The following is a 26,487-nucleotide window of genomic DNA, read 5'->3' as shown; positions in this document are numbered from 1 at the left end:
TTAATGGTTAGAAAATGTTTAAATATATTTTCTGATTTAAGAATAAAAATATACTTTTACAAAATTGACACCATCCATGATCACAACATTGTCAAAAGTTCTACCATTTCACATTCTAAACCAATTACGAGGTGATTTAAGCATACATTTGCAAAACAAAGACATCCAGTCACACCACAGCAGAAATCTGCACATTACCGTACAAAACATTTTTTCCAAGATCACTCAAAGAACAATGAGCTTCACATTATGCAGAGTCCAATTTTCCATGATATTCACAGGTACGGTGAAACACCAACAGCAATAAGAGTGAAATACAAGAGGGAATCATATCTGGATAGGACTGATACGTCATTCAACTCATGGTGGTTTTAGGCACTTCTTACTGTTTTGTCAAGTGGCATAATACAATGCAATTGAAGAGAAATACACAAGAAATACTGTAAATAAATACCAGTTATTTGTGTGTCCTAAAAAGTGTTTCTACCTGCTCTCATTCCAGAGTTTCTGTTTGATAAATCCCATGATCTCAGAATGATCAGTGGAAAATAAAGCATTAATTGAAAGATATTTCCTGAGCTAAAAAAAAAATATGACAACTGGCTTGTGGCTGATCCAGTACTTTGAACAATATGATAAGAATACTTATTGCAAATCCTATACCTGGGTGTTGATATACAATACCAACCAAGTACTGATATGAAGTTTGACTGAACATTAACCATGCAACTTAACAAAACCATTCACAGCAGAAAAGTAATTTGTGTAATAGAACATCAAAGAGGCAGTTGATTGCACAGCGGTGATTTACAGTCTACACAATTAGACTGATTGCTAGCTACAGAACTGACATGATCAAAACTGTTGATTCCAACCCAAGAAAGGGTAATAAATACCATCCAAGCCCTAAACAAATTATACAATAAAAACAACTGAGGATGAGCGTTCTGGGCTGGCCAGACTGTCATCTCAATCACATTTGAGGCCTTTTAAGTCCAATGACTGATGTGTCATTTTCAAAGTGAGTGAATAAATAGTAAGATCAACACAAGCTATAATAAGCAAAGATACCAATACCAGGCACCATTTACACACAAAAAACAACATGTCTCTACCTTTGGACAGGGAATTACTTCAGGGCGTCTAAATTATTTCAAACTGATATGGCAACCATCAACATCACATCATGAGGACCGTATCAGACACATACTTTAAATAGAGTTTAAGTTAAAACTTCTTCCCACAGTTAGAAATGAAAGTACAGAGTATTAGAAGGAACAATCACCACCTTTAACGTGATCTGTGACATCATCTATAACAAAGCACTGTTATGCGTTTTGAATGCACTGCAAGTCTTAATCTGGTTTGATTTTTTGATTTAAAAAAACAACTTTGAACAACAAGTCAACCCTCGGGAGATCTGTGCTCTCACCTTCAATCATTAGCCCTCTTCTCACAAGCAACCAAACCAGTACAATGGACACAAACAGATGCGTGTGCTGACAACTAAAACCATCTACATCTGTCATCTGATCACATGTAACCCATCATTGCCAATCATCCGAGCACCGATGCCTTTATGACCGAAAGAGCTAAACTAGAGAATAGTAAAAGTCCTGTGTTCTTACAGACACCCCCATCGGGTTGCCATCCTACACTCAGTTTGAGCTAATTTAGCAAATATTTAAGGTGTACTTTTTGTACAAATAAACATGGTTTTGAACCCTTCTATGAAAAAAATATTCACATCAGAATGCCATATACCACCCAGAAAGAAGTTCAGAACAAGCTGACCCAACAAGAATCAAAACATAGAAGAAAAAAGTCCAATAGCTTTGCAGAAAATATTCTTAAAAATCCTTCATTCTATTACCAAGTTATTATCATGTCAAGTTATCAAGATATTGGATTGCATTCAATCAAATAAATAGAGTAGCTAAACTTTATTTTTATAAAGAGCATTGTAGGCTGGGCTGGCCTGCTACACCTGAACATATTCTAGGGCAGAAGGTGCATCTCTCAAGGTGCTGATTCAGGGTCAGCATTTCCAATCAATATCATCAGGACATAAATATCAAAACTGTCACAGGCCAGTTCTCCGGGCCACCTCCAGTCTAGCCCTGCTGTACCAGCCTGCGGTAGTGCGGCATGACCTTGCTGTCAGGGAGGTAGAGCCCCATTTCCAAGGCAACCAGGACAGGGAACTCCAATGGAATCAACTCCCGGCGGTTTATACGAAAACGCTCCTCCAGCTTCTGCTCAACCATGGAGAAAGAGAAGGGGGGCAAAGAACGAGAAGACAACCTCATACGATACTGCCCAATGCTCTGATTACCGTAATAATTCAATTATTTCAAGTGATCCTGACGTGAGCAAAATTATCCATACATTTTAAAAACACACAAGGTACTGTATTTTCAATTCTTTAAAAAATGTATGCAATGCTCAAATGGGTAGGTTGAATAACACAATTGCATGTTAGGAGTGCTACTTGATTGTAAGTTGCTCTGGAGAAGAGCGTCTGCTAAATGACCAATATGTACAGTTGAAGTAGGAAGTTTAAATACATTTAAACTCTGTTTTTCACAATTCCTGACATTTAATCCTAGTCAAAATTCCCTGTCTTAGGTCACTTAAGATCACCACTTTATTTTAAGAATGTGAAATGTCAGAATAGTCGAGATTTAAAAATAAAGAAAATTATCCTGACAGAGTTGGTGTAACGGAGTCAGGTTTGTAGGACTCTTTGCGCGCACAAGCTTTTTGAGTTCTGCCCACAAATATTCTATAGGATTGAGGTCAGGGCTTGGTGATGGCCACTCCAATATCTTGACTTTGTTGTCCTTAAACCATTCTGCCACAACTTTGGAAGTATGCTTGTGGTCATTGTCCTTTTTTGGAAGACCCATTTGCCACCAAACTTTAACATTCTGACTGATGTCTTGAGATGTTGCTTCAATATATCCACATAATTTCCTCACTCATGAAGCCATCTATTTTGTGAAGTGCACCAGTCCCACCTGCAGCAAAGCACCCCCACAACATGATGATGGCATCCTCGTGCTTCACAGTTGGGATGGTGTTCTTCGGCATGCAAGCTTCCCCCTTTTTCATCCAAACATAACAATGGTCATTATGGCCAAACAGTTCTATTTTTGTTTCATCAGACCAGAGGACATTTGTCCAAAAAGTACAATCTTTGTCCCCATGTGCAGTTGCAAACAATAGTCTGGCTTTTTTATGGCGGTTTTGGAGCAATGGCTCTTCCTTGCTGAGCGGCCTTTCAGGTTATGTCAATATAGGACTCATTTCACTGTGGATATAGATATTTTTGTACCCGTTTCCTCCAGAATCTTCACAAGGTTCTTTGCTGTTCTGGGATTGAGTTGCACTTTTAGCACCAAAGTACGATCATCTCTAGGAGACAGGAAGGAGATGCGTTCTAAGTGGTATGACGACTGCGTGTTCCCACGGTGTTTATACAGATGAACGTGGTACCTTCAGGCGTTTGGAAATTGCTCCCAAGGATGAACCAGACAAATCTTTTCTGAGGTCTTAGCTGATTTCTTTTGATTTTCCCATGATGTCAAGCAAAGAGGTACTGAGTTTGAAGGTAGGCCTTGAAATACATCCACAGGTACACCTCCAATTTACTCAAATGATGTCAATTAACCTATCAGAAGCTTCTAAAGCCATGACATCAATTTCTGGAATTTTCAAAGTTGTTTAAAAGCACAGTCAACTTCGTGTACAGTCGGGCAAAAAATTATTTAGTCAGCCACCAATTGTGCAAGTTCTCCCACTTAAAAAGATGAGGCCTGTAATTTTCATCATAGGTACACTTCAACTATGACAGACAAAATGAGAAAATGTATTTGCAAATTATGGTGGAAAATAAGTATTTGGTCACCTGGCTCTCACAGACCTGTAACTTCTTTTTTTTTCTTTTCTTTTTTGCCCCCACTGTATGTAAACTTCTGACCTACTGGAATTGTGATACAGTGAATTATGTGAAATAATCTGTCTGTAAACAATTGTTGGAAAAATGACTTGTGTCATGCACAAAGTAGATATCCGAACAGACTTGCCAAAACTATAGTTTGTTAACAAGACATTTGTAGAGTGGTTGAAAAACGAGTTTTAATGACTCCAACCTAAGTGCATGTAAACTTCCGACTTCAACTGTACGTGTAAAAAAAACGACTTCACTCACGTCAATCAGCTGTCGGACCTCCTGCTTCTTCAGGTCACTGCTGATCTTGGCTGCCAGTAGGACGCATGCTGCAGACACCAACTTCCTATTCTGCTTGTTCAGGCGGCCCTGCAGCACCAGTTTCTCAAAGTACACAAATGCCATGGCCACTGTGACCGGCTGCAAACTGCACTCCTCTCCCACCGCACGCATTTCCCACTTCAGGCTGTCAAACAGGAGGGAGGTTACAGGTTACTCATGGGTGTGTATGGTAGGCAGATATGCAGGATTTGCATATGTAAATGTGTGGTTTGAAGACAGATACAAATGTGATTTTCAGAGATTGAAACAGACAGTAGACAAAAATGCACAACGTGTTCATGCACCGTGCACCTTCTTATCTTGCTGAGGGTCAGTATAATGTAGGGGAACTTCTCCTTAAACGTCTCATTCATGTCTTTCTTCAGGTCCGACGGCTTTACATACTCAATAACAGTCGTCTGGAAGACAGGGAACAAGATAAATATGAGAACTTTGCTTTCATCCTATTCATAGATATTGCATTATGATGGTGTTTACTATGTGCAGTAAAGTTTACTTGTCATAAAATCCCTTATGATATGGATTGTTTTAAGTTGATAATGGTGCTACTGAACAAAATCAGAGCATTCTGGATTGTCAGTGTGTCATATTGTCTAGTCACAAAGTAATGTGGTGAGGTGTATGTAACATGTATAATGTTATAGGAATGCTTACCACATATGATGAGAATATAAGAACTCTCTTGTGTCTCCCGCAAGGCCACTGAGGGTCACTGAGTAGGTAGGGATCATAGTCTGCCAGGTCTTCTATATCTGTAAAAATGATATTAAATGAGAAGACAGTAATAATTGCAAAAACAATTTGCCAAAGAGAGAGTGCATGTAACCTGTATTCTAGTGAAGTGGAGCGTACTCAGGTCCTGTCCTATGGTGCTGTTGAGTCGAGACGGGGTGGTGTAGTTCTTCTGGCCGTTGCATTGGTAACGTGACAGGGGGGTCTGTGTTGTGCTAGGCTCTAGTGCTCCACTGCTCTTCGGTCTCACCAGGGCATTAGTGGGGAAAAGGAACTGTGCGTACGATACCGTCTGATGAGGAAAGAGACGTTTACGAACACAAAGCACAGACAGACAGTGTGCAATTACTCTCCAGTTCAACCTTACCTTTCCATATGCACCTAGCTCCACCCCCAGGCCCTCCAGGCCAGGGAACAGGTCAGATGCCACCCCAGAGGACAGCTGTAGTTTGTGCGCCTCCAACTTTGGGTCACTGGGTGTGCAGAAAGAGAATCTACTCATGTCACCATCATGCCTCGTAAAATGTATGAATGCATGACTAAGTCACTTGGATAAAAGTGTCTGCTAAATGGCATACATTATATAATTATTATGCAGCTCCACATTAAAACCTGTGATCATCATAACACAACTCCTTTCCTGATGGCGATTCAGGACACACGAGAGGATGGCTGGGTCATATAGTGAGACAGCGGGATAGAGGTGGGCTGTAGTTGGTTAGGGCTATGTGTCTGTACCTGAGGTGAATACGCTCTCCATAGGGCAGCACTGAGAAAGCAGCACATAGAGACCGCTTGGCACAAATCATCATGATCCTGCAGGATACAGATAGCAAGTACAAGCACACCGAACATCTGCAGTGTCAGTCTACACAAACAACAGCTACAGTCACATACTACAAAACGGGTCGGGTCGCCCACAAAGGAACATACTGTATTGCAGCCCTAACCATATCACTGAAATACATTTTTAAAGGGTTAATGACCTTAGATTTGAGTATCTGGGCTACAGTTTAAAAAATCCTGAATAACCAAAAATGTCTCACTGGTGTTACTACTCCTACTGGTGGCACATTATCCTAATGTAAAAAGAAAAAGCATATTAGTTGATTTAGAATGGAAAGCCTTTTTAAATTTAAATGTATGTAGTGCCCAAATGCCACCGCAATTCAAGAATGCCCCAAACTACAGTTAACTACAGCATTAGTAATGCACTTATTAGTACAATGTGTATGGTGCCGTCGGAAAGCATTCAGACCCCTACTTTTCAAAACATTTTGTTACATTACAGCCTTATTATTAAATGGATTAAATAAAACAATTTCTTCAGCAATCTACACACAATACCCCATAATGGCAAAGCGAAAACAGGTTAAGAAATTTTTGCAAATGTATTAAAACCAAAAATCTGAAATACCTTACACAAGTATTCAGACCCTACATAAATAAGTATTAAGACCCTGCTATGAGACTCGAAAATAAGCTCAGGTGCCTCCCGTTTCCATTGAACATCGTGGAGATGTTTCTCATGGTCTTAGAGTGCTTTAGGTGCCTTTTGGCAAACTCCAAGTGAACGGTCATGTGTTTTTTACTGAGGAGTGGCTTTTGTCTGGTAACTCTACCATAAAGACCTGATTGGTGGAGTGCTGCTGAGATGATTGCCCCTCTGGAAGATTCTCCCTTCTCCACAGAGGAACTCTGGGGGTCTGTCAGAGTGACTATGGGTTTCTTGGTTACCTCCCTGACCAAGGCCCTTCTCCCCCGATTGCTTAGTTTGGCCAGGCGGTCAGGTCTAGGAAGAGTCTTGGTGGTTCTAAACTTCTTCCATTTAAGAATGATGGAGGCCACGGTTCTTGGAGCCATTCAATGCTGCAGAAATGTATTGGTGCCCTTCCCCAGATCTGTTCCCTGACAAAATCCTGTCTCAGAGTTCTTCGGACAATTCCAAAATTTTTGCTCTGACATGCACTGTCAACTGTGGGACCTTATATTGACAGCTGTGTGCATTTCCAAATCATGTCCATCAATTGAATTTACCACAGGTGGACTCCAATCAAGTTGTAGAAACATCTCAAGGATGATCAATGGAAACAATGTACCTGATCTCAATATCAAGTCTCATGGTAAAAATAATTTATAGCAACCCCAGGTGTAAAATAGTAAATAACGGCTACTTCTCAGAGAGTTTTGAATTGTCAAGAGGAGTTTAAAAAAAACGGTGTCCGCTGTCACCATATCTATTCGTTATGGCCATCGAAATGCTAGCTATTAAAATCAGATCCAACAACAACATTAGAGGATTATAAATCAAAGGCTTAAAAACAAAGGTGTCCATGTATGCCGATGACTCAAGTTTTATGTTAAGTCCGCAAGCTACATCCCTGCAACGTCTCATTAAAGATACCTTTTCTCTACTCTCTGGACTAAAACCTAATCATGATAAGTGTACAATATTACGTATTGGATCCTTAAAAATACAACTTTTACATTACCTTGCAGCTTACCTATAAAATTGGCTGATGGTGAAGTAGAGATACTCGGTATTCATATCACAAAAGATATAAATAAACTCTCCACTATGAATTTCAATAGAAAACTTGTAAAAATAGACAAGATCCTGCAACCGGTGGTGGATGAAAAAGAATTAGTGGGGTAACATAAGTAATTAAGATGTCATATCTGCATTATATTCTTATGTGATACTTTTTATTAGAGTGTATTTCTAATAGACTAGTGTTGGCAGTTGCATTTCTTCCCTCAGGTGTGGCTCAGTCACTTGGGGCCCAGAGAGGGGAGAGGTCAGGCTTGTCTTTCACATATCCCTGGTGCTATGCAGAATATCAGAAAGGGAAGAGGACAGGATGGAACATTGTCTTCATGTGTGAATGTATCTGTTAAACCATGTGAAGGGATGGCGTGATTAAGGGGGAACCAATTACTTGTCTCCAATGTCTGTGCAAGTCACTCCCTCCTTTTGCATTGGGGTGTAGGGCAGTGTCTGGAACCATTTTATGTCCTCTCTGAAGTTGTACTTATTCTGGGATAGTGTATGACCTAGAGGCTCACTCTCCTCAGTGAGCTTGTCCAGGAGTGGGGTCAAGAGGGGGTTTACTTGAGATGAGAGTATCTAGAGTTTACAATTGATTTATGCCATTGGATGAGATGGTGTTTTTGTGCTATGAAGTACCAGGAACAAGATTAGAACCTTGTCTTAGGGACCAAACTGAACGATACTATATAGTGAATGTTATCTGGAAAAGGGATACTCCTTTCTCAATTATAAAGTCCCTTTGTGAACTGTTCCTAAGATCTGTGGTTCATCATGTAGGTTGAGAGGGGTGTATCTTGTCTGTAAAAGATCTTAGGATCTGTACTTTTCTGTTGGTACTTTCAAATGGTTCATTAGAGATGGCGCATCATTGAAAGTCAAATTGTTATTGCAAAGCTCTTCTTATTAAAGATGTAGTTTAAGTATAACTCTGACTGGTGTGTGAAGTTTGTAACTCTCCTCATTTGGTAAAGCAGAAATAAGCCACCACAAACCATGGAGAGGTAAATACCTGTCTATTTATGGAAAATTGCCCTGATTATCTCAGTTTACTCAATTATGGCGCTGCCTACTCCTGATGATTCGTTTTTCAAATCATATGAGCAAAAAATATTTTGCTTTATCTGGGACGCTAAACAAGACAAAATAAAACGAGCCTATCTTTATAATGAATATGAATTGGGTGGGTTGAGATTATTAAATATAAAAGCACTAAACCTCTCTAAAAGCTTCACTCATTCAAAAGTTTAACCCTAAATGGTTCTCAAGTAGATTAATAAGAAAAGCTCATCCATGGTTTAAAAATTGCCTTTTTGCAGATTGCCATGTCTCTTTTTCGATTAATTGAAAGTTAGATACTTTTTTAAAAGTATGTCTTTTTCAAACAAGCATTGTAGTGCTGGCTACAATTTCATCCCCCTGGAAAGATGGAACAAATATTATGGCTGAACTCAAATGTGCTGGTTGATAAAATACCTGTATTTATGGGAAAGATGTTTGAAAAGGGTATTTTGTTCTTAAATGATATTGTAATGGTATGTTCTTCATGGAGTTATCAGAATTGTATGGGAAGGTCTGCTCAACCCAAGAGTACAACCAATTTATTACAGCATTGCTCCAAAAATGGAGGCGGGTGGCAGCGGGAGGAGGTAGGGAACTGGTCTGTCTGCCTGATATAAAGGATCAAAACTGGCAGAGGAATAAAAATAGCATAAATAGGAATCTATACTAGTTTCATTTGAGGACCAGGATGTTGACAACTGTGCCATACAGATTGCAAAATAGTTGGGAAGAGATTTTTGATGTACCAATTCCATGGTACAGGGTGTATGAGTTGATATATAAAACAATGCAAGATTCAAGACTTGGTGCTTTTCAGCTAAAATGATTATATAGAATTCTTGCCACCAACAAAATGTTGAATATTTGGGGCATAAATCATCAAGGCATTGATGTTATGATTTCAGTTGTCCTTGATGTCCTTTGTTTTAAATGTATTATTATTTTTTTGCATATTGTTGTTTGCTGTTTTCTTCTGTCTTTCCCTTTTGTTCATTCTCTTGGTTGTTTGACATATTTCATATCACTATCATGCACACACTCCCTCACACATAAGGATGGCTCTGTTGCTGAAAGACTGATACATGTTTGAAAGTGTCTTGATGCTGTATTGTTTGTCCTTCATGTTCTAATACTTTAATGTTACCCCTTGTGTTTTTTGTAATAAATAATTATAAAAATGTTAAAAAGTCTCATAGCAAAGAGTCTGAATACTTATGTAAATAGGGTATCTGTTTTTTATTTTTAATACATTTGCTAAAACCCGTTTTTTCTTTGTCATTATGATGTATTGTGTGTGGATTGCAGAGGGAAAATAATTTTATCCATTTTAGAATAAGGCTGTAACGTATCAAAACGTAGAAAAATTCAAGGGGTCTGAATACTTTCTGAATGCACAGTATATTAAGAGAGTTGGGCCAACTTTGATCATTTTGAATATTGTTCTAATTCTAGACATTCAGTACATCACATTATTAATATAACACACATGTAACGTTAAAGCTGGAATCCTTAACAGTGAAAGTGACACGTCCGTTTGCAATATTACAACTGCAAACAAAGGACACATTTGTTTCCCCCTCGGACATCATTGCACACGCAATAGAACAGCAGCATATGCAATTCACTTTAACTTTTTTTTAACCAAATCCACGCCGCTCCCAGTTCTGCTTCGTTAACAATACAGAAACAATAACTACGGCTGTTGGGTGGTCAGTGGCGCAGTTTCCCTACTGCGGATTCCATCTTTACTGGAGGTCTAACAGGACTGCCATTTCATTTTTAAGTGTCATGTAAATGCACCATAATGCTCTTTCTAGGCATTATATTCCGCACGTAATGTTAATTGTGCGCCAACATGGCTGCAGTGCCACGTAAATGCATTATGATACAGAAACCGCAATGTCCCATCTCTCTAAATACATGGCTCTGGTTATTGCAAAACATCTTATAACATGCCAGCAACGTGCGATACTGTATTTGCATTTTGCACTAATTTCAGGAAAACATGCAAAAACGACTATTGATGTGATATTGTCTATGATTAAGTAATTTTCAGGTAGGGAGAAATGAGGGCTTCTAAAACGGTTTGCCTTGTTGAAACATAAGTTTAAAAAAATGTGTGTCTTATCTTTGTGTCTCCAGGAAAACTTCTCTTTCTAAGACAACCTGACTAAGCTGTAGCCCTATAAGCCTCATCCAGGTTCCTCATTCATAAAAAACACATTGAATAAGAGACTAAGTTAAACATAGTGAGAATAGGTTGAGTGCAGCTTGAGTGTGATAGTTCAGTCCCATCTTACATAAGGGATATTTTACTGTGAAAGCCAGGGAGGGTTATATTTCCACAGGACACCTCTGATTTGATTAAATGCGCTGTTGCAATCCACACAGTCGTTCTGTTACTCATTTAAGAGCGTTATCTAAGTTCCAGCAGGTCTCTTTGCAATCTTCTTCCCTCTTCTCTATAAAGCCTATGCTTATGAATGCAATTCATTTCCTGTATGTCATGGGTGACTACAATGCCATCTAGAATTACTTTTTTGATACCACTTGTTGAGCCTATAGAAGAATGCTTTATACATTTTGTTTTGGTTGTTCACTTCATTAGAATACACAGTTTACGCCACACATCTCCTGCACCCCCTGATCTACTACTTAAACTCACCTGCTGCCTCTTGTGTCGTACTGCCTCATATTCTTGATAAAGTGGACCTTCTTGGCCACCCTTGCAGGTTTTGGAGAGCCCGAATGATTCCGTGATCTAAGACAAAATGGAGAACAAACATAATTGTCAATTAAACATCAACATTAGTAATGTCTAATATCTGGACCAAAAGGTCGCAACAGTACCATATAATTTGTCAGTGAGTTTTAGAATATGGAGGTAGACAAATATGGAGGAAGAATGAACCATTTTCTTGAAATAATAAACTAAGGAAGACCTTAAAGATGAATTTACATGACATGTCTGAATAATAATGCTAAAATCACAATGTTGTGTGAGAGGGAGTTGAAGTAATATGTTTGTTTTTCTAAACATGTTCAGAGAGAATGATGGAGAGGGAAGATGCAGAGCAAGACAGATGTGGTGGCAGGATAAGGTGAGATGATAACACAGGCCTGACAGCAATTCATGTCATGTTTACACAAAGCACAGCATTACAGAGAATGATAAAATAAACAAACCAATACCAACTAAATATGTTTAATTTAGGACTCAATATTTTAATTTAGTGATGAGTTGTGCAGCACTTGTAGCTGAGGAAGGCTTAGCTGTTTTTAGAAACAGCTGCTAAATATGTGTATGTGACCAATACAATTTGATTGCTAGTATCTTACACACTAGCATTGCTAGGAATTAGCTTGTAAAAAACTAATAGTCCTCAGAAGCGAGAAGTTTAATAAAATTCAATTTTAACTTACTCCTAGTATGTCCTGACGACTCCCCATAGGGTTGGTCCTTATGCAGGGGGGGAAATTGAGAAGAAAAAAATCTAATAGAACATAAATTAAAGAGATTTCTCAAACATGGGTATTTTTTAGACCTACTTCCTCTGATAACCTCATGTCAAAATAAAAGTCCAGCACGTGCGTCAAACCTGAACAAATAAATTGTAGGGGACTTTTACTTTGACACGAGTAAGGAGAGGAACTTCATAGGTCTACAGCAGACTCACGTGTGGAAATTCTGTTTCATTTTAAGTTCCATTGTGTGTTCTCAAATTTCCCTTTGCACAAGGACCAACTATACAGACAATGGACAGAATATTTTAACTTCTGGCGGACGATTCAGTTTTTTTGCAAGCCAATTTCCAGCAACCCTAGTGTGTAAATACTGGCGTTGCTATAAGCAGCGAATCGATCGTCCAACTGCTCTCTTATATCAAGGCAGGGTTGAATATTCATAACTGGGCGCAGATTTGCTCGTAACAACATTGAGTTTGCCAGCAGTCAGTACTTGAAAAAAGTTCAATTCTGAAACGCTTACCTGTAGGCCAACATTACGTATGTTTGTCCTGTACAATCGCGGTCTTTCCGCGCTGTGCTAAAATTCCTATTTATTTTATAACGTAAACGATACCTACTTTTTCTCACATTTGTGTTGTTCACGTAGCGTCCTCGATGTAAGCAGAGATACAATTGGCACATGAGCATTCGCGCTGAGTTGAGCAACCCAAATTAGGAAAAGGTCGGTGGTTGTATTCGATAAGGGTTTATTAAACGTGTGAATTTCGGATCCCGCGGATGGAACGCGATTGTACATGTACAGGTAAGCGTTTTCAGAATTGACACTTGTACATGTATCGACTGATGATAAAGCTTGTTGCTAGTAAATCACGCGACCAATTTCCCCCTGCATAAGGACCAACCCTATGGACAATCTGCAGGGCAGACTCGCAGTAAATTGAAATTGAATTGCATTTAACCTCTCGCCTTTGACGGGCTATTTCGTTTTTTTATACAAGCCAATTCCTAGCAATACTAGTGCGTAAGATACTAGCTTTGCTAAAAGGAGCTAAGCGTTTCTCAGCTACAAGTGCTGCACAACTTATTGAATCAACTCAACTCCGCCTTTATACTAGAACAGAGTTGAGCGTTCCTCAGCTACATTTGTCGCTGCAGTTTTTTTTTAAAGGACTTTGACAGGGAAATATTTTTTTCCATTGTGACAGCTGACAATTAAGAAGTTCTAATGATTGCTTTGAGAAATAGATTTAAATAACTAAAATTGACTTAAGGTCTAGTCTGTGGCCATTTGCGTTACCGTAGATTTCTATATTGAAATGAAATATGCGGAAGTAAATAGACCACATTTATAAATCAGGCCTATTCTGTCAAACTTTGAAACAGCCAATGTTGGTTACAATGAATATAACAGCAGAGTGAGTAACACCTAACGTTAGTCGTGACTGATAGTTATGACAGATTAATCCATTATTTTTTACCACCCTATAATACAAACGTAGTAGCTAGATACTATTTCCCACCTTTGTGTATCCCCCGGAACGGAATTCTGAGTCTGGAACACAAATGATGATTTGGCACTTGGATTGAATGTCTGAGGTCCAGAGGTGGGGGACAGGGGGTATCTGGTGGGACCATGGGGTCAACTCCCTCAAAAAACACCTCACTACACCGCACAGCAGTACTTGAGCCAGTGTCTGTAGACAATACCAAATTAGGAGGGACCGGGCTCAGTCCACTGATCCCCGCCACAGTAGGAGCAGCGCCACCGGCCAAGGAGGGTGCCACAAGGGAGACGGTTCCGTAGATACTCGATGAGAAAAGAGGGTGTCCAGTCGCCTGTGCCCCGGTGACGTCTCGACTTCGGAGCTCGGCGGCCTCCCTTTGACCGTGGTTTCCATTGCTGAGATGATACAAAGGCCTTCCGTCTAAAGATATGTTGTTGAGGAACAAAAGAGCCGCCTGTCTCCGTCGTGTATCCTTACCTTTTCGCAGGTGTTCTTTGTGTGATTTTCCAGTATTACTGCCTGTTGTACATTGACGACCGAAAACAGCAGTCGCCATTCTAGTATAATAGAACGATTGTGCTCGTTTAGGAATGAATTTAACCGGCGAGAGGACCTCTCCACGCCCACCATAAGCTGATTGGTTCAAACGTATCATTATTGAAATAAGTACGGTTTGGTTTTAGGGGATTGGCTGTGAGTTGAGGGCGATGCATTGCAACAACTGATTGATACATTATTCGGTTCGTTTTGCGTGGGCTGGTGTCCCGGGTTAGCGGAGTTGTTAATTTAGGACCATTCCATTGGTCCTTAAGTGAAATAGCCATCCACCCGGGGCACCGGGCCATGCAAAACGAACTCCACCAATGTAACAACAGATAATAATATATTGTAACGGATAGATGCATAATAGTCAAGATATTGTAATACATTCGACCCTATGCATTTAATCAGCAAAACATTGGACATCTTTTAATAGATTTTTCTATTGACTATGGTCCTACTAATTTCATCCTAATCACCAATTTATTGGATAGGGATCTGTTACTTAATAGCCTGCTTTACCCAGAAGGTTGGTGATGATTTATATTGAATAACATTGTGCTGCAGAGAAGCAAAAATGTGTACATTTGGCCCTATTCTCCAGAATTTTGGATATGAGATTAAATGTTTCATATATATCTGTTTTACTGTTTAGATATCACTTTGTGTATCTAGTCCCCCCATTTTGAATAAGTTTTATTTGGAACAATGAAATTTTAGTATCTTAAAGTAGTCAAAAGTTTAGTATTTGGTCCCATATTCCTAGCACGCAATGACTATGTCAAGCTTTGCAGTTTGTTTTGGTTGTGTTTCGGATAATGTCTTGCCCAGTAGGAACTGAATGGTAAATAATGTATTGTGTCATTTTGGAGTCACTTTTATTTGAAATAAGAATAGAAGATCATGAATGAATCCTGAATAATGATGAATGAGAAATGCTAACCTCCCCTGTTATTGGTAATGGTGAGAGGTTAGCATTTTTTGAGGGGGACTAGAGACATAAAGTGCTTTAATTTCTAAACAGTAAAACCGGTGTGTATGAAAATACCCTCACATAAAAGGTGACATTCCGTACTGTCACTTCATATGAAACATTTTATTTATTTCAAATACAAAATGCTGGAGTATAGAGCCAAATGTACACATTTTTGCTTCACTGTCCAAATTAATACAGATGGGAGTGTATATGATATGGGAATGGCTGTTAAGTGAACCACTTTCAGTTGAAAATCATGATCATAAAAAAATGTAATAATTTTGTGTCGACAGCTTCACCTGACCCAATGACCTCTGCCTGGGCTCAGGTGCCAGCAGCCAGCGGGGTATTTCATAATCCACTGATCTACTTCTATATGAGACATGATTTCGCTTTTTACCACTGGACAATCTAATCAGAATAATCTGTCACTTTAGCAGAATAATTAGATGGATATGTCTGTTTCTTCCTGTTTCTTCCTATCTGTTTGATTGTCTGCTTCACATTTAAACTATTCTATTTTATTTGGATAACTGCATTTACCTGACCTGAAATCTGGATTTATGTTTTGGATAATTGGCCATATTTTGGATAACTGTGGTTGCATTTGGTTTCTGAAAACCACACATTGAAAGAATGAATTGGTCATGGAGAAGGTAAACACATTGCTCTTTATTTTCCCAACAACAACATAATGAAAGTCTCTGTTCTTTTTTTCTGCAGTCACCAGTAACCGTCTGGCTTGACCAGTTTAAGGCTTTCATTCGGGTGTGTGTATTTGAGGTACAGCCAACCCAAACCAGTATGGCTTGATGGATGAATCCAGACCACTGTATAAGGTAAGTTGTGGTGTTTATAAACAGACTCAACAGGTAGCACCAACGTGGAGCCGTGGCTTCATAGTTCTGTGGCTGTGTTGATGGTTCTGTGTGGAGATATTGTATTCATCTTAGTGCTAGCGGGATAATTGAATTACCTGGACAGCATTTAAGAACTAAAGCTTCATCTTTCTACAACACAATATCATATGAACCCCAATGTACAACATACAAATGTGCACGAACACGCGCACGCATACACCTCATATACAAATGCTCCCAGTTTCAAACTTGTTTCCACTTCTCAGCCACATAAGGTTTCTGTCTTGTTCTGGATTTAAAGTTGATACAATGCACTCCATTTTTAGTGTTAGACAGATAGAACATTTCTTTATGGAGCAATGACCACCTAGATACACACGAAGCACACACTGTATCATCATCATGAAGATTGAAAGATATCTAAACTATTTTCTACAGGGCAACCAGAGTCCAGACAAGTTAGACATAATACAGCAATCCTGCACATTCAGTATCCAGCCTCATATTTGTTATACTACACAAATCTTGTCATAATACCACACTAACTGTATGACAACAAAGAGTATTGAACATTCATCCCAATACATCTTCTCAATTTCTCTCTCTTTAGGAATTGTCCTATGGATTTTAGACCACTTATTAAGGCTTTGAGATTACTTAAACATGCATAAATAGCTATGACAAATCACACACAGCAGTCAAAATGTCCTGTTCCAGTAGCTCAATTAGACGGGTATGTATTAACCATGTGACTTATCTACTGTTATGGTGTATAATCATATAAATTAACAGAGGTATTGTCATAGGTATTCATAAATGTTTAGGTATTGTCTCTGATGGTATTTGCCTTGGCTTGAGAGGACATTATTTTGGAGCAAGTTCATTGAGGATGGTTTCCCTCTGACAGCTATCCAGCTCCTCTTTCTGTGTCCCTCTGCACTTTCACTGATCTCTGACCCCTGGCCCATAACTCTCCCTGTACCGTCCCCCTAACCGGAGAAATTATACTGACACGGCACCAAAATACAAACCTCAAGTAGTCACCTACTTAGGCCACATCAGACATTGTATTTCTATCCCAGACATTTGATGTGAAACCCTTTCCACGCACTCCCTCTCTCCCAGCCAGTGTACTCTTGATGCTTTACAGCACAGAGCGGGACTAGAGCAGAACTGATCCTCAGAGCGAGTTAGTCAGCTGTGTGCCACTGTGGGGCTTTGCCGGCTGGATGATAGCCAGTTGAGTAACTGTACTCTAAGCGGTTCACACTGTGGTCTCATACTCCATCACCTCTGTGGCTGAGCCCAGACAGCGGTACTGGATCCTTGGTGTGACCGGAGCAGCAGCCTCTAGCACCAGAATGGTTTTGCGCAGACGGCGGTCGATGAAGTGGGCATCCCAGGCAGGGTACTTCTTCCTTGGCAAGTCTATACGGATGACTGGCCCTTCTGTCCTAGGGATGAGGGGTGGGAGATTTGGCTTGGCACCTCTTTTAAGTGTTCGTACCAGAAACACGTCTGCATTAGCCCCTCCCATCTGCTCACGGTCTCCCCCTTTAGTCCTCTGCAGAGTCCTGGGGGGGCTTGCTACTACATCTGGAGGAAGAGAGGAAGCTGGGGAAAGGCAGGACTCCACTGCTACCTCCTCTGGTACCCCCCATAACCACCCTGAGATAGGACCGTCAGGGTGCAGCAGGCAGTAGTAGACTAACATAAAGAAGGTGCCCAGAGCGTAGCTACTGGCCACCATACACACTATGATCAGGGCACTGAAGTCAGAGGAATGTGGGCCACGGTACACATACCAGAATGTGGTGAGTGCCACATTCTCAATGAATACAACCACACTGTAGATGAGCATACGGCAGCGTGTGCGCCCCTCCCTCACGCTGAACCAACAGAAAACATACACTATGCCGACCATCATGTTATAGATGACCTCCTCCCATTTGGACATGCAGAAGTCTGTTTCGCCTTGAATGATCCAGAATGTCATGATGCACCAATGGGCCACGATGAAGATACCGAAGTAGAGCTGGAATACGGAGGCGAACAGGGCGAAGGCCATCGTACGGGCTCCGATGGTAAACAGGTGCCACAGGATTTGCACACTGACGGCCTTGTAGGACATGGGCAGCTTATCATCCCGGGAGTCCCTTAGAACCTTCTGGTAGGAGGCGATCATCCAGGACAGGGACACCAGCGAGGCAGAGGCTGAGAGGCCTGGAGAAAGAGGGAGAGGCAGGGAGAAAGAATAATTAAGATTGAGCAGGGTAAAATGTGCTGAATATCATGAGAACGCTGCTGAGTCTGTGTGAATCAGAAGGCTCTATTGTAGGTTAAGGAATTCTTTAGAGCAGGTATGGGCAACTTTGATGGGGGTGGGGGCAACAAAAAATATGAACTCATCCTTAGTGGCTCTGTGTGAAGGGATTTTTTTGTTGTTGTAAAATTAAGAATGGTGACTAACTGCATGGATTGAAAATCTGGCAGTTGTGACTATGTGAGGTCATTATATGGGGGAGTTTGAGAGGGTCATTATCATTAGTAGGTGATAAGGTACATGACTAACAGGAGCAATTAGAGTTAAGTGCCTTGCTCAATGGCACATCAGATTTTTCACCTAGTCGGCTCAGGGATTCAAACCAGCGACCTTTCGGTTAATGGCACAATGCTCTTAACCGCTAGGATGCCGGCCATCAATGTGAAGGTCACAGTGGATTGTATGGGGTAGTTTGAGATGGTGATGTCACTGGTAATTATTAAGGTTCAGGTCAGTATTTGTGTTCAGACCATGACTCACCCTGCAATGGGAGGACCTGGCTGGCCTGGACCATGATGCTTAGCTGCAGGACCAGCTGGGGGGCGCTCTTCAGGAACGACTCCAACAGACGCAGCATGCTGATGTCAGCACTCTCAAACATCATGCGCCAGTAGAAGTGACGTCTCTCGTGGTCCCCACGCCAGCGACTCTGCACCCCCAAGTACAGGGCATGGACATACCTGTGGAACATCAGAGGGGAGGTGGGGGGATAGGGACAGAGAGAGAAAGGCATGAGTATGATATTAGAATTATGTCATAATTTGTGCGAGAGAAGAATCTCCAGCTATCGAGAGACGCTCCATATCAATCTGTTTCATCCACATGCCAGCACCATCCCAAGAGAGATGGCTCATTGCAGCCTCAGTCCAGCCTCATTCTAGCAACTGAACATCAAACTCTCCAGACAGCCTGGGAACTGTCACTCTATCCAGACAGAATAACTGGTAATGGTATGTCATCTCTTGGTAGAGTGCCACTGAGCGGGTCTGGTCACTTCATCCTTTCCTCTCCGGGCTACAGAAGTGATTGCTTTGACAATATAAAATTATACTTTCTCATTTGACCTCTCTAAATGTAGTGAAATGCAGGGACTGTTTTTGTTACTTTATTACCTCTGTCTGATTTTGTGAAAGAGAAGTGTTTCTCTGTGATGGCTAGAGGGATGATGGGATCATGGGACAGAAGAGAGCTCTACACTACAGTATCTCAATGAGCCCAGTGAACAAGGAGTTAGTATAACAGTTTTTGTTCTGGTTTCCTCTGTCATATACACATGTCATATACACACAGTACACACATAATTGTTATAGTTGCCCACTAATGATTATGCTCATTCAAAGTAATCCAAAAGCATCCTGTTCTGGGACTCCTAACCAACTGTGCTATTTATTTATTTAGTTTTACTTATTTTGTACATAAAGCTGCTGCTACCATCTCTTATGTCCAAAAAGAGCTTATTTTCCATTTAAAAAATATATATATTTAACTTTTACCCCTTTTTCTACCCAAATTCAGGGTATCCAATTGGTAGTTACAGTCTTGTCTCATCGCTGCAACTCCCGTACGAACTCGGGAGAGGGGAAGGTCGAGAGCCGTGCGTCCTTCCAGCCAAGCTGCACTGCTTCTTGACACAACGCCCGCTTAATCGGGAAGCCAGCCACACCAATGTATCGGAGGAAACACTGTCACCTGGAGACCGTGTCAGCGTGCATTGTGCCCAGCCCGCCACAGGAGTCGCTAATGGGAAAAAAGCATCCCTGCCGGCCAAACCCTCCACTAACCCAGAAGACCCTGGGCCAATTGTGCGCCGCCCAATGGGTCTCCCGGTCGTGGCCGGCTGTGACAGAGCCTGGACTCGAACCAGGAGCTCTAGTGGCGGGAGGCCACCCAAACAGAGCTTCTGGACATCAGAGCTTCTGAGCTTCTGGACATCAGAACAGCAATTTGCTCACCTCAAACTGGATGAAGATTATTTGTTTAATGAGTCTGATGCGAAGGTTACACTGCTTTCCCGAGGCCAGGCCCAAATCCCCGTCATTCGCGTAAAGAAAAGACTGAGATACCGGGGACGGAGGTTGGGGTGCCTTGTGAGAATTCATTGGCAAGTGGGTAAACCACCTATTGGCCAACGTTTTCACTGGAAAATAAACTGGATGATCTATGATCAAGACTATCCTACCAACGGGACATTAAAAACTGTAATATCTTATGTTTTATGAGTCGTGGCTGAGCGACGACATGGATAAAATAGAACTGGCTGGCTTTTCCGTGCATTGGCAGGACAGAGCAGCTACTTCTGGTAAGACGACGGGCGGGGGTGTACAAGACTAAGACTAAGATTGATACAAGACTAAGATTGAATCCTATTTCACCGGCTCTGACACTCATCGGATGTGGCAGGGCTTGCAAACTATTACGGACTACAAAGGGAAACCCAGCTGCGAGCTGCCAAGTGACGCGAGCCTACCAGACGAGCTAAATGCCTCGCTTCGAGGCAAGCAACACTGAAGCATGCATGAGAGCACCAGCTGTTCGGGAGGACTGTGTGGTCCCGCTCTCCATTGCCATTGTGAGCAAGACTTTTAAACATCACAAGGCCACAGGGCCAGATAAATTTCCAGGACGTGTACTCGGAGTATGCTTAGACCAACTGGCAAGTGTCTCACTGACATTTTCAACTTCTCCCTAATAATTCCACCACATTTACAGTTGAAGTCGGAAGTAGGAAGCTCTCCACAAAAGGTTTGTGAACATGCCTGCTATCAAATACATTTAATTCAATTATACAGATGAAGCAGGAAGTTTATATAAATTAAGGTTGAAGTCATTAAAACTCATTTTTCAACCACTTCACAAATTTCTTGTGAACAAACTATAGTTTTGGCAAGTCGGTTAGGACATCTACTTTGTGCATGACACAAGTAATTTTTCCAACAATTGTTTACAGACAGATTATTTCACTTCTAATTCACTGTATCACAATTCCAGTGGGTCAGAAGTGTACAAATACTAAGTTGACAGTGGCTTTAAAAAGCTTGGAAAATTCCAGAAAATTATGTAATGACTTTAGAAGCTTCTGATAGGTTAATTGACATCATTTGAGTCGGAGGTGTACTCGTGGATGTATTTCAAGTCCTACCTTCAAACTCCGTGCCTCTTTGCTTGATATCAGCCAAGACCTCAGAAAAAAATTGTAGACCTCCACAAGTCTGGTTCATCCTTCGAAGCAATTTCCAAACGCCTGAAGGTACCACGTTCATCTGTACAAACAATAGTACGCAAGTATAAACACCATGGGACCGTCATACCCCTCAGGAAGGAGACGCATTCTATCTCCTAGAGATGAAGGTACTTTGTGCGTAAAGTGCAAATCAATCCCAGAACAGCAGCAAAGGACCTTGTGAAGATGCTGGAGGAAACATGTACAAAAGTATCTATATCCACAGTAAAACAAGTCCTATATCGACATAACCTGAAAGGCCGCTCAGCAAGGAAGAAGCCATTGCTCCAAAACCGCCATAAAAATATAGACTACGGTTTGCAACTGCACATGGAGAGAAAGATCGTACTTTTTGGAGAAATGTCCTCTGGTCTGATGAAACAAAAATAGAACTGCTTGGCCATAATGACCACCATTATGTTTGGAGGAAAAAGGGGGAGGCTTGCAAGCCAAAGATCACCATCCCATCCGTGAAGCACGGGGGTGGAAGCATCATGTTGTGGGGGTGCTTTGCTGCAGGAGGGACTGGTGCACTTCATAAAATAGATGGCTTCATGAGGGAGGAAATTATGTGCATATATTGAAGCAACATTTCAAGATGTCAGTCAGGAAGTTAAAGCTTGGTCGCAAATGGGTCTTCCAAATGGACAATGACCCCAAGCATACTTCCAAAGTTGTGGCAAAATGGCTTAAGGACAAGTCCAGGTATTAAATGTCAGGAATTGTTAAAAACTGAATTTAAATGTATTTGGCTAAGGTGTATGTAAACTTCCGACTTCAACTGTATGTGTGAGGAAACCATGAATAAGGTCTAGAGCCGTGCCATTATTCCGAATTTTAAAACCTCTTAGATGTAAGGTCCCTTTTTAGCGGACCTGTGTGTTTCTGGTACCGGTTCTGTCTGACATTTTTGCTTATAAGTTGATATGTGGATACCATAGTGGATATCGAAATGGCTTGCATTGAGCGATAGCCCTGGTTCCCACATACACAGTAATATATTTTCTGACCCCGTGTGACGTATGATGTGAAATCTGAAACCACTTGAAGCTGGGATGTCCCTCCTACCATTTAATTTGCTCTTCCGACTGTCCATCAACTCCTGGCTGAACCCTACATCACAGCCACTGACAAAGCACATGCCTGTAAGCATTCGGTCGTAGCGCAGCAGGAGGGAGTGGTTTCATCATGATAGCACATTCAGAGATCGATTTATATCCATTAATCAAAAATAAATAATCGATTTGAAACAAATATTTTCTGTTTGCCACAGACGGACAATATTAACATGAGATGAAAGGTGAGTTCTTAGAGCTCTGTGATATGTTCACAAAGATGGGGGCAAAAGTTTTGATCAAGAGAGACCTTTAGAAAATATGCACATTTTGTCTAACACTAAACATACAAATATGTATTTACAGTTATAAGGCAGGTGAAATCTTATAGTTAGTCGTTTTATCATTTCATTATGCTATATTTAGAAAGTATATGTAATTTCATTCATTTTGTTGAATAGGAAGTACATCATATCAAATATTTCATATTTTTATAATATTTGTACTGTGTACTTGAGCTTGTGTCCTCAATAGTGACTAAACCTCAGCAATTTACAACTATTTTTACCAGAAAGGTAAGATTTTAACCTTTTCTTTGAGTATACAACATTACTAGTTATTGTTTATGATAAATAATTACTTTTGGGGATTACATAGATGACATTTTCGATTACATTTAACTGGATAATATGCATGGATGAAATTTTGACATCCAAGCTAAGTAATACCCATATATATATATTTATTACTGCCACTTTGGTGTTAGTTTTCTTCAATGAGTTGCTTACATTTTGCATCCTTCTATTCCATTTACATTTATTTCCTCTGCCAGGGCCGTTTAAACAGTTCCTGAGGGTCTTAGTATTAGTGGATCATATTAGGCTAATGTTGTGCTATAATTTGGGACATGCAGTGGTGTGTATTCATGGGGCCAAGGGAAGCCAGGCTTCCCTCTGTATGCGTACAGAGACACGACTTTGGTCCTGCGGTTTTACGTCCCTCACCCATGCTTGCATCGTCCAATGGTCCCCCGCCCACTTCGCTTCCTTCATTAAAAATGTATGGACTTCCAATGACCACGTTCACATGCACACAGTATTCTGGATAGTAGCTCATATCCCACTTAAGGTCTTATTCGGGATAAGCTGTTTCAAACCAACGTTTATTTATCACATGCTCCAAATACAACAGACCTTACAGTGAAATGCTTACTCATAGGCTCTAACCAATAGTGCAAAAAAGATATTAGGTATTTATTTATTTCAGCATCTCTTGAGAAAATGCAAGTGTAATGTGTTATCTTTGACACTGTTATGCAAGCAGACACTATTTCAACCCCAAATATGCACCTAAAACAAAGTGATGTCTTACCAGAAACATGTTTAATAGTTTTCTCAGATTTTAATTTCCCTAAAACCATTCAAACTGATGACATTTTGCACAGGACCAATCTTTCCACTGTTTTGGAGTTAGTGAGTTTTCTTCCCGGTCCCTAAAAGAAATATACAACTTTACTTGTGTTAATTTTATTACTAATGTATTAATTATATCAGTGTAAAACATTATTCAGGTGAGAACTACTTTATTTAGTCTTCTGGTGCAAGAAGTTATGACAAAAGAGAAGCTGCATGTAACTATAGTTAACAAACAAATGGTCTACCAAATGTAGGAAATTATCATTTGGTCTACCAAATGTAGGAAATTATAATTTGGTCTACCAAATGTAGGAAATTATCATTTGGCCTACCAAATGTCGGAAATTATAATTTGGTCTACCAAATGTAGGAAATTATAATTTGGTCTACCAAATGTAGGAAATTATCATTTGACCTACCAAATGTAGGAAATTATAATTTGGTCTACCAAATGTAGGAAATTATAATTTGGTCTACCAAATGTCGGAAATTATCATTTGACCTACCAAATGTCGGAAATTATCATTTGGTCTACCAAATGTCGGAAATTATCATTTGGCCTACCAAATGTCGGAAATTATCATTTGGCCTACCAAATGTCGGAAATTATAATTTGGTCTACCAAATGTCGGAAATTATAAGCAGAAAGTTGTCTAAATGAAGGGTGAAAGTAGCCAGTAGGCTATACTGTCCAGTACGGAGTATCAGCAAAATACATTATTATGGTGGATCCAACTGTGCAGGTAGCCTACTTTTTGAAGTGATTTGTTTGACAATCAGATGAAAATATCATCACACAACACCAATGATATGCGAAACAGAGCTTGTGCAGACCCAGAAAAAAAAACAGTAAAGTAGATAAGATTTTTACATGCCAGTTTCCCGTCTAAAATCAGCATATCCCAGGCATTTTATACGGGTTTCTCAAAACTGAGATACGAGCCTTTTTCGGGTTATTGTAAACGGGATATGATGTTTAGGTGTCAACTCCAAAACAGAATACTTGAGTATCCCTAATAATAACGGGATATTGGTGTGCATGTGAACGTTGTCATTGTTTCATCGACCCCAATGTGCTATGTGGACCTCCTGTGTAAATCTGAATACGAATTACTGAGAAGTGTGCAGGATAGGCGTAAATTCCTAAATCGGAATCGGCCCTATTGTGAATACAGTAGCCTTCTCTCTAGATGAGTTTAAATTCGTTTAACAATTAGGTCAAGATTGAGCTGTTAAGACGAACCCAGACATCGTAGTCTAGTAGGGCTACTAGGGCTTTTAGAATGCTTTGATCACCATCTTCGCAGAACCCTGTCACACACGCTCAAGCCAGTACAGTATCCGTATATGAGAGAGTATGGGTGATCTTACCTCCAGACCTGTGCTAGCTGAAATATATGGATGAAGCATTGAAAGAGCCACATAAAGGCTCTGCAGCAACCTCGGGCTCCTCCCATAGTGCCCGTCGTATGCAATTTCCCGAACTCAGCATCGCGGCCAGCGCCCGTTTGATCGCTGTCCTTGGTGCTGAAATGGCTCTCGGCGCCCGATGCTGCGACCGCTGCTGCGGCTGTGCTACTATCGTTGGTATCCGAATAATCATAGGCGAACCACCTAAAACTCAGCACCTGAACCACCACAGATGGGACGATCACGAAGACCAGTGTCAATGCAAACCACCAGTAGTTCCGGCTGAGGTAGTAATCCGCTGCCAGCCACAGGTCTGAGGCCCCGTCCGAAAAGAACACCAAAAGGGCACATAGCGTCCAACTGCAATCGTGGAGTGAGTAGCGCTTCCTATCAGGGTGGCACTGAGGCGAACGTTGATCTGAACCGGGCAGACCCTCGGGCAGGATGTCATTTCGCAACGAGACGGGTGCACCATCAGATTTAGCGGCCATGTTTGTTGTAGAGAAGAGAGTGGGTAAGGGAGATGGGGAAATTATGGAAGGGAGGAGGGGGTCGCGTATGTGTGTGAATGCATGCATGTGTGGGGGAGAAAGGAAGGGAGGAATAAATGGCGAAGGGAGGTGAGAAAGCGAAAACGATATTTCATTTTAAAAATCCTGACAAAAAATTGATTGATTTAGCTCTACCATATAACGGAAATTAAGTGTGAAATTTTAGCAAGCTAGATCATAAGATTAATGATTGTGCAGTTTTATTAAATACTGCATTTGCACTGGCAGGGGAGCCATGACGAAACAGTTGGACGTTCCATCAGTGCCGAACCGAACAATACTGAGGTGGCCGTAATGAGAACACATCAGATGTTAAAATGTCAATTTACTATGATTTATTATGAAATTAGTTATATGGAGGCTGTGTTGTTGCTGTGTGTATATATGTAGTGCGTGTATGTGTGTGTTTTTATTTTTTTGTTTGAACATTTCCCTTGGGAAAAATAAATACAAATATGACTGGGATATGTATATGAAATGTAATATCTTTCCTGCTAAAATATATTAAATTAAGTCACTTTACAAGTA

At 40.6% G+C, this 26,487-nt stretch overlaps 1 protein-coding gene, 1 long non-coding RNA gene and 1 pseudogene across 3 annotated transcripts; 1 reads left to right on the top strand and 2 right to left on the bottom strand.

The window, feature by feature from the left end:
* Positions 1-14,165, bottom strand: LOC135504193 (CDK5 and ABL1 enzyme substrate 2-like; annotated as a pseudogene).
* Positions 12,231-26,487, top strand: LOC135504194 (uncharacterized). 2 transcript variants are annotated; one of them, XR_010450099.1, is made up of 4 exons: positions 12,231-12,906; positions 15,419-15,471; positions 15,849-15,964; positions 19,824-26,487. It is a non-coding gene; the product is annotated as an uncharacterized LOC135504194 (long non-coding RNA). The 2 variants fall into 2 exon arrangements; XR_010450098.1 differs by lacking the exon at positions 12,231-12,906 and having other exon boundaries at positions 14,218-15,471.
* On the bottom strand, positions 15,959-25,986 carry LOC135504192 (XK-related protein 7-like). Its single transcript, XM_064922541.1, has 3 exons — positions 25,370-25,986; positions 18,789-18,988; positions 15,959-18,208 (listed from the first exon to the last, which is right to left on the bottom strand). The coding sequence occupies exons 1-3, from the start codon at positions 25,984-25,986 to the stop codon at positions 17,250-17,252; spliced, it is 1,776 nt and encodes a 591-aa protein (XP_064778613.1). The 3' UTR covers positions 15,959-17,249.

Source organism: Oncorhynchus masou, chromosome 18 (genome assembly GCF_036934945.1).
Source record: "Oncorhynchus masou masou isolate Uvic2021 chromosome 18, UVic_Omas_1.1, whole genome shotgun sequence".
In the NCBI taxonomy this organism is placed as follows: domain Eukaryota; kingdom Metazoa; phylum Chordata; class Actinopteri; order Salmoniformes; family Salmonidae; genus Oncorhynchus; species Oncorhynchus masou.
The sequence above is the reverse complement of the archived record's forward strand: the minus strand, read 5'-3'. Positions and strand labels throughout refer to the sequence as shown.

Excerpts from the sequence above, each read along its gene's own strand:
- LOC135504192 (XM_064922541.1), bottom strand. The coding sequence starts at position 25,986 with ATGCATGCATTCACACACATACGCGACCCCCTCCTCCCTTCCATAATT. Across the intron at positions 18,989-25,369 it reads CAGCTAGCACAGGTCTGGAG|GTATGTCCATGCCCTGTACT; the intron begins GTAAGATCACCC and ends GATGTTCCACAG. Across the intron at positions 18,209-18,788 it reads CCAGGTCCTCCCATTGCAGG|GCCTCTCAGCCTCTGCCTCG; the intron begins GTGAGTCATGGT and ends CTCTTTCTCCAG.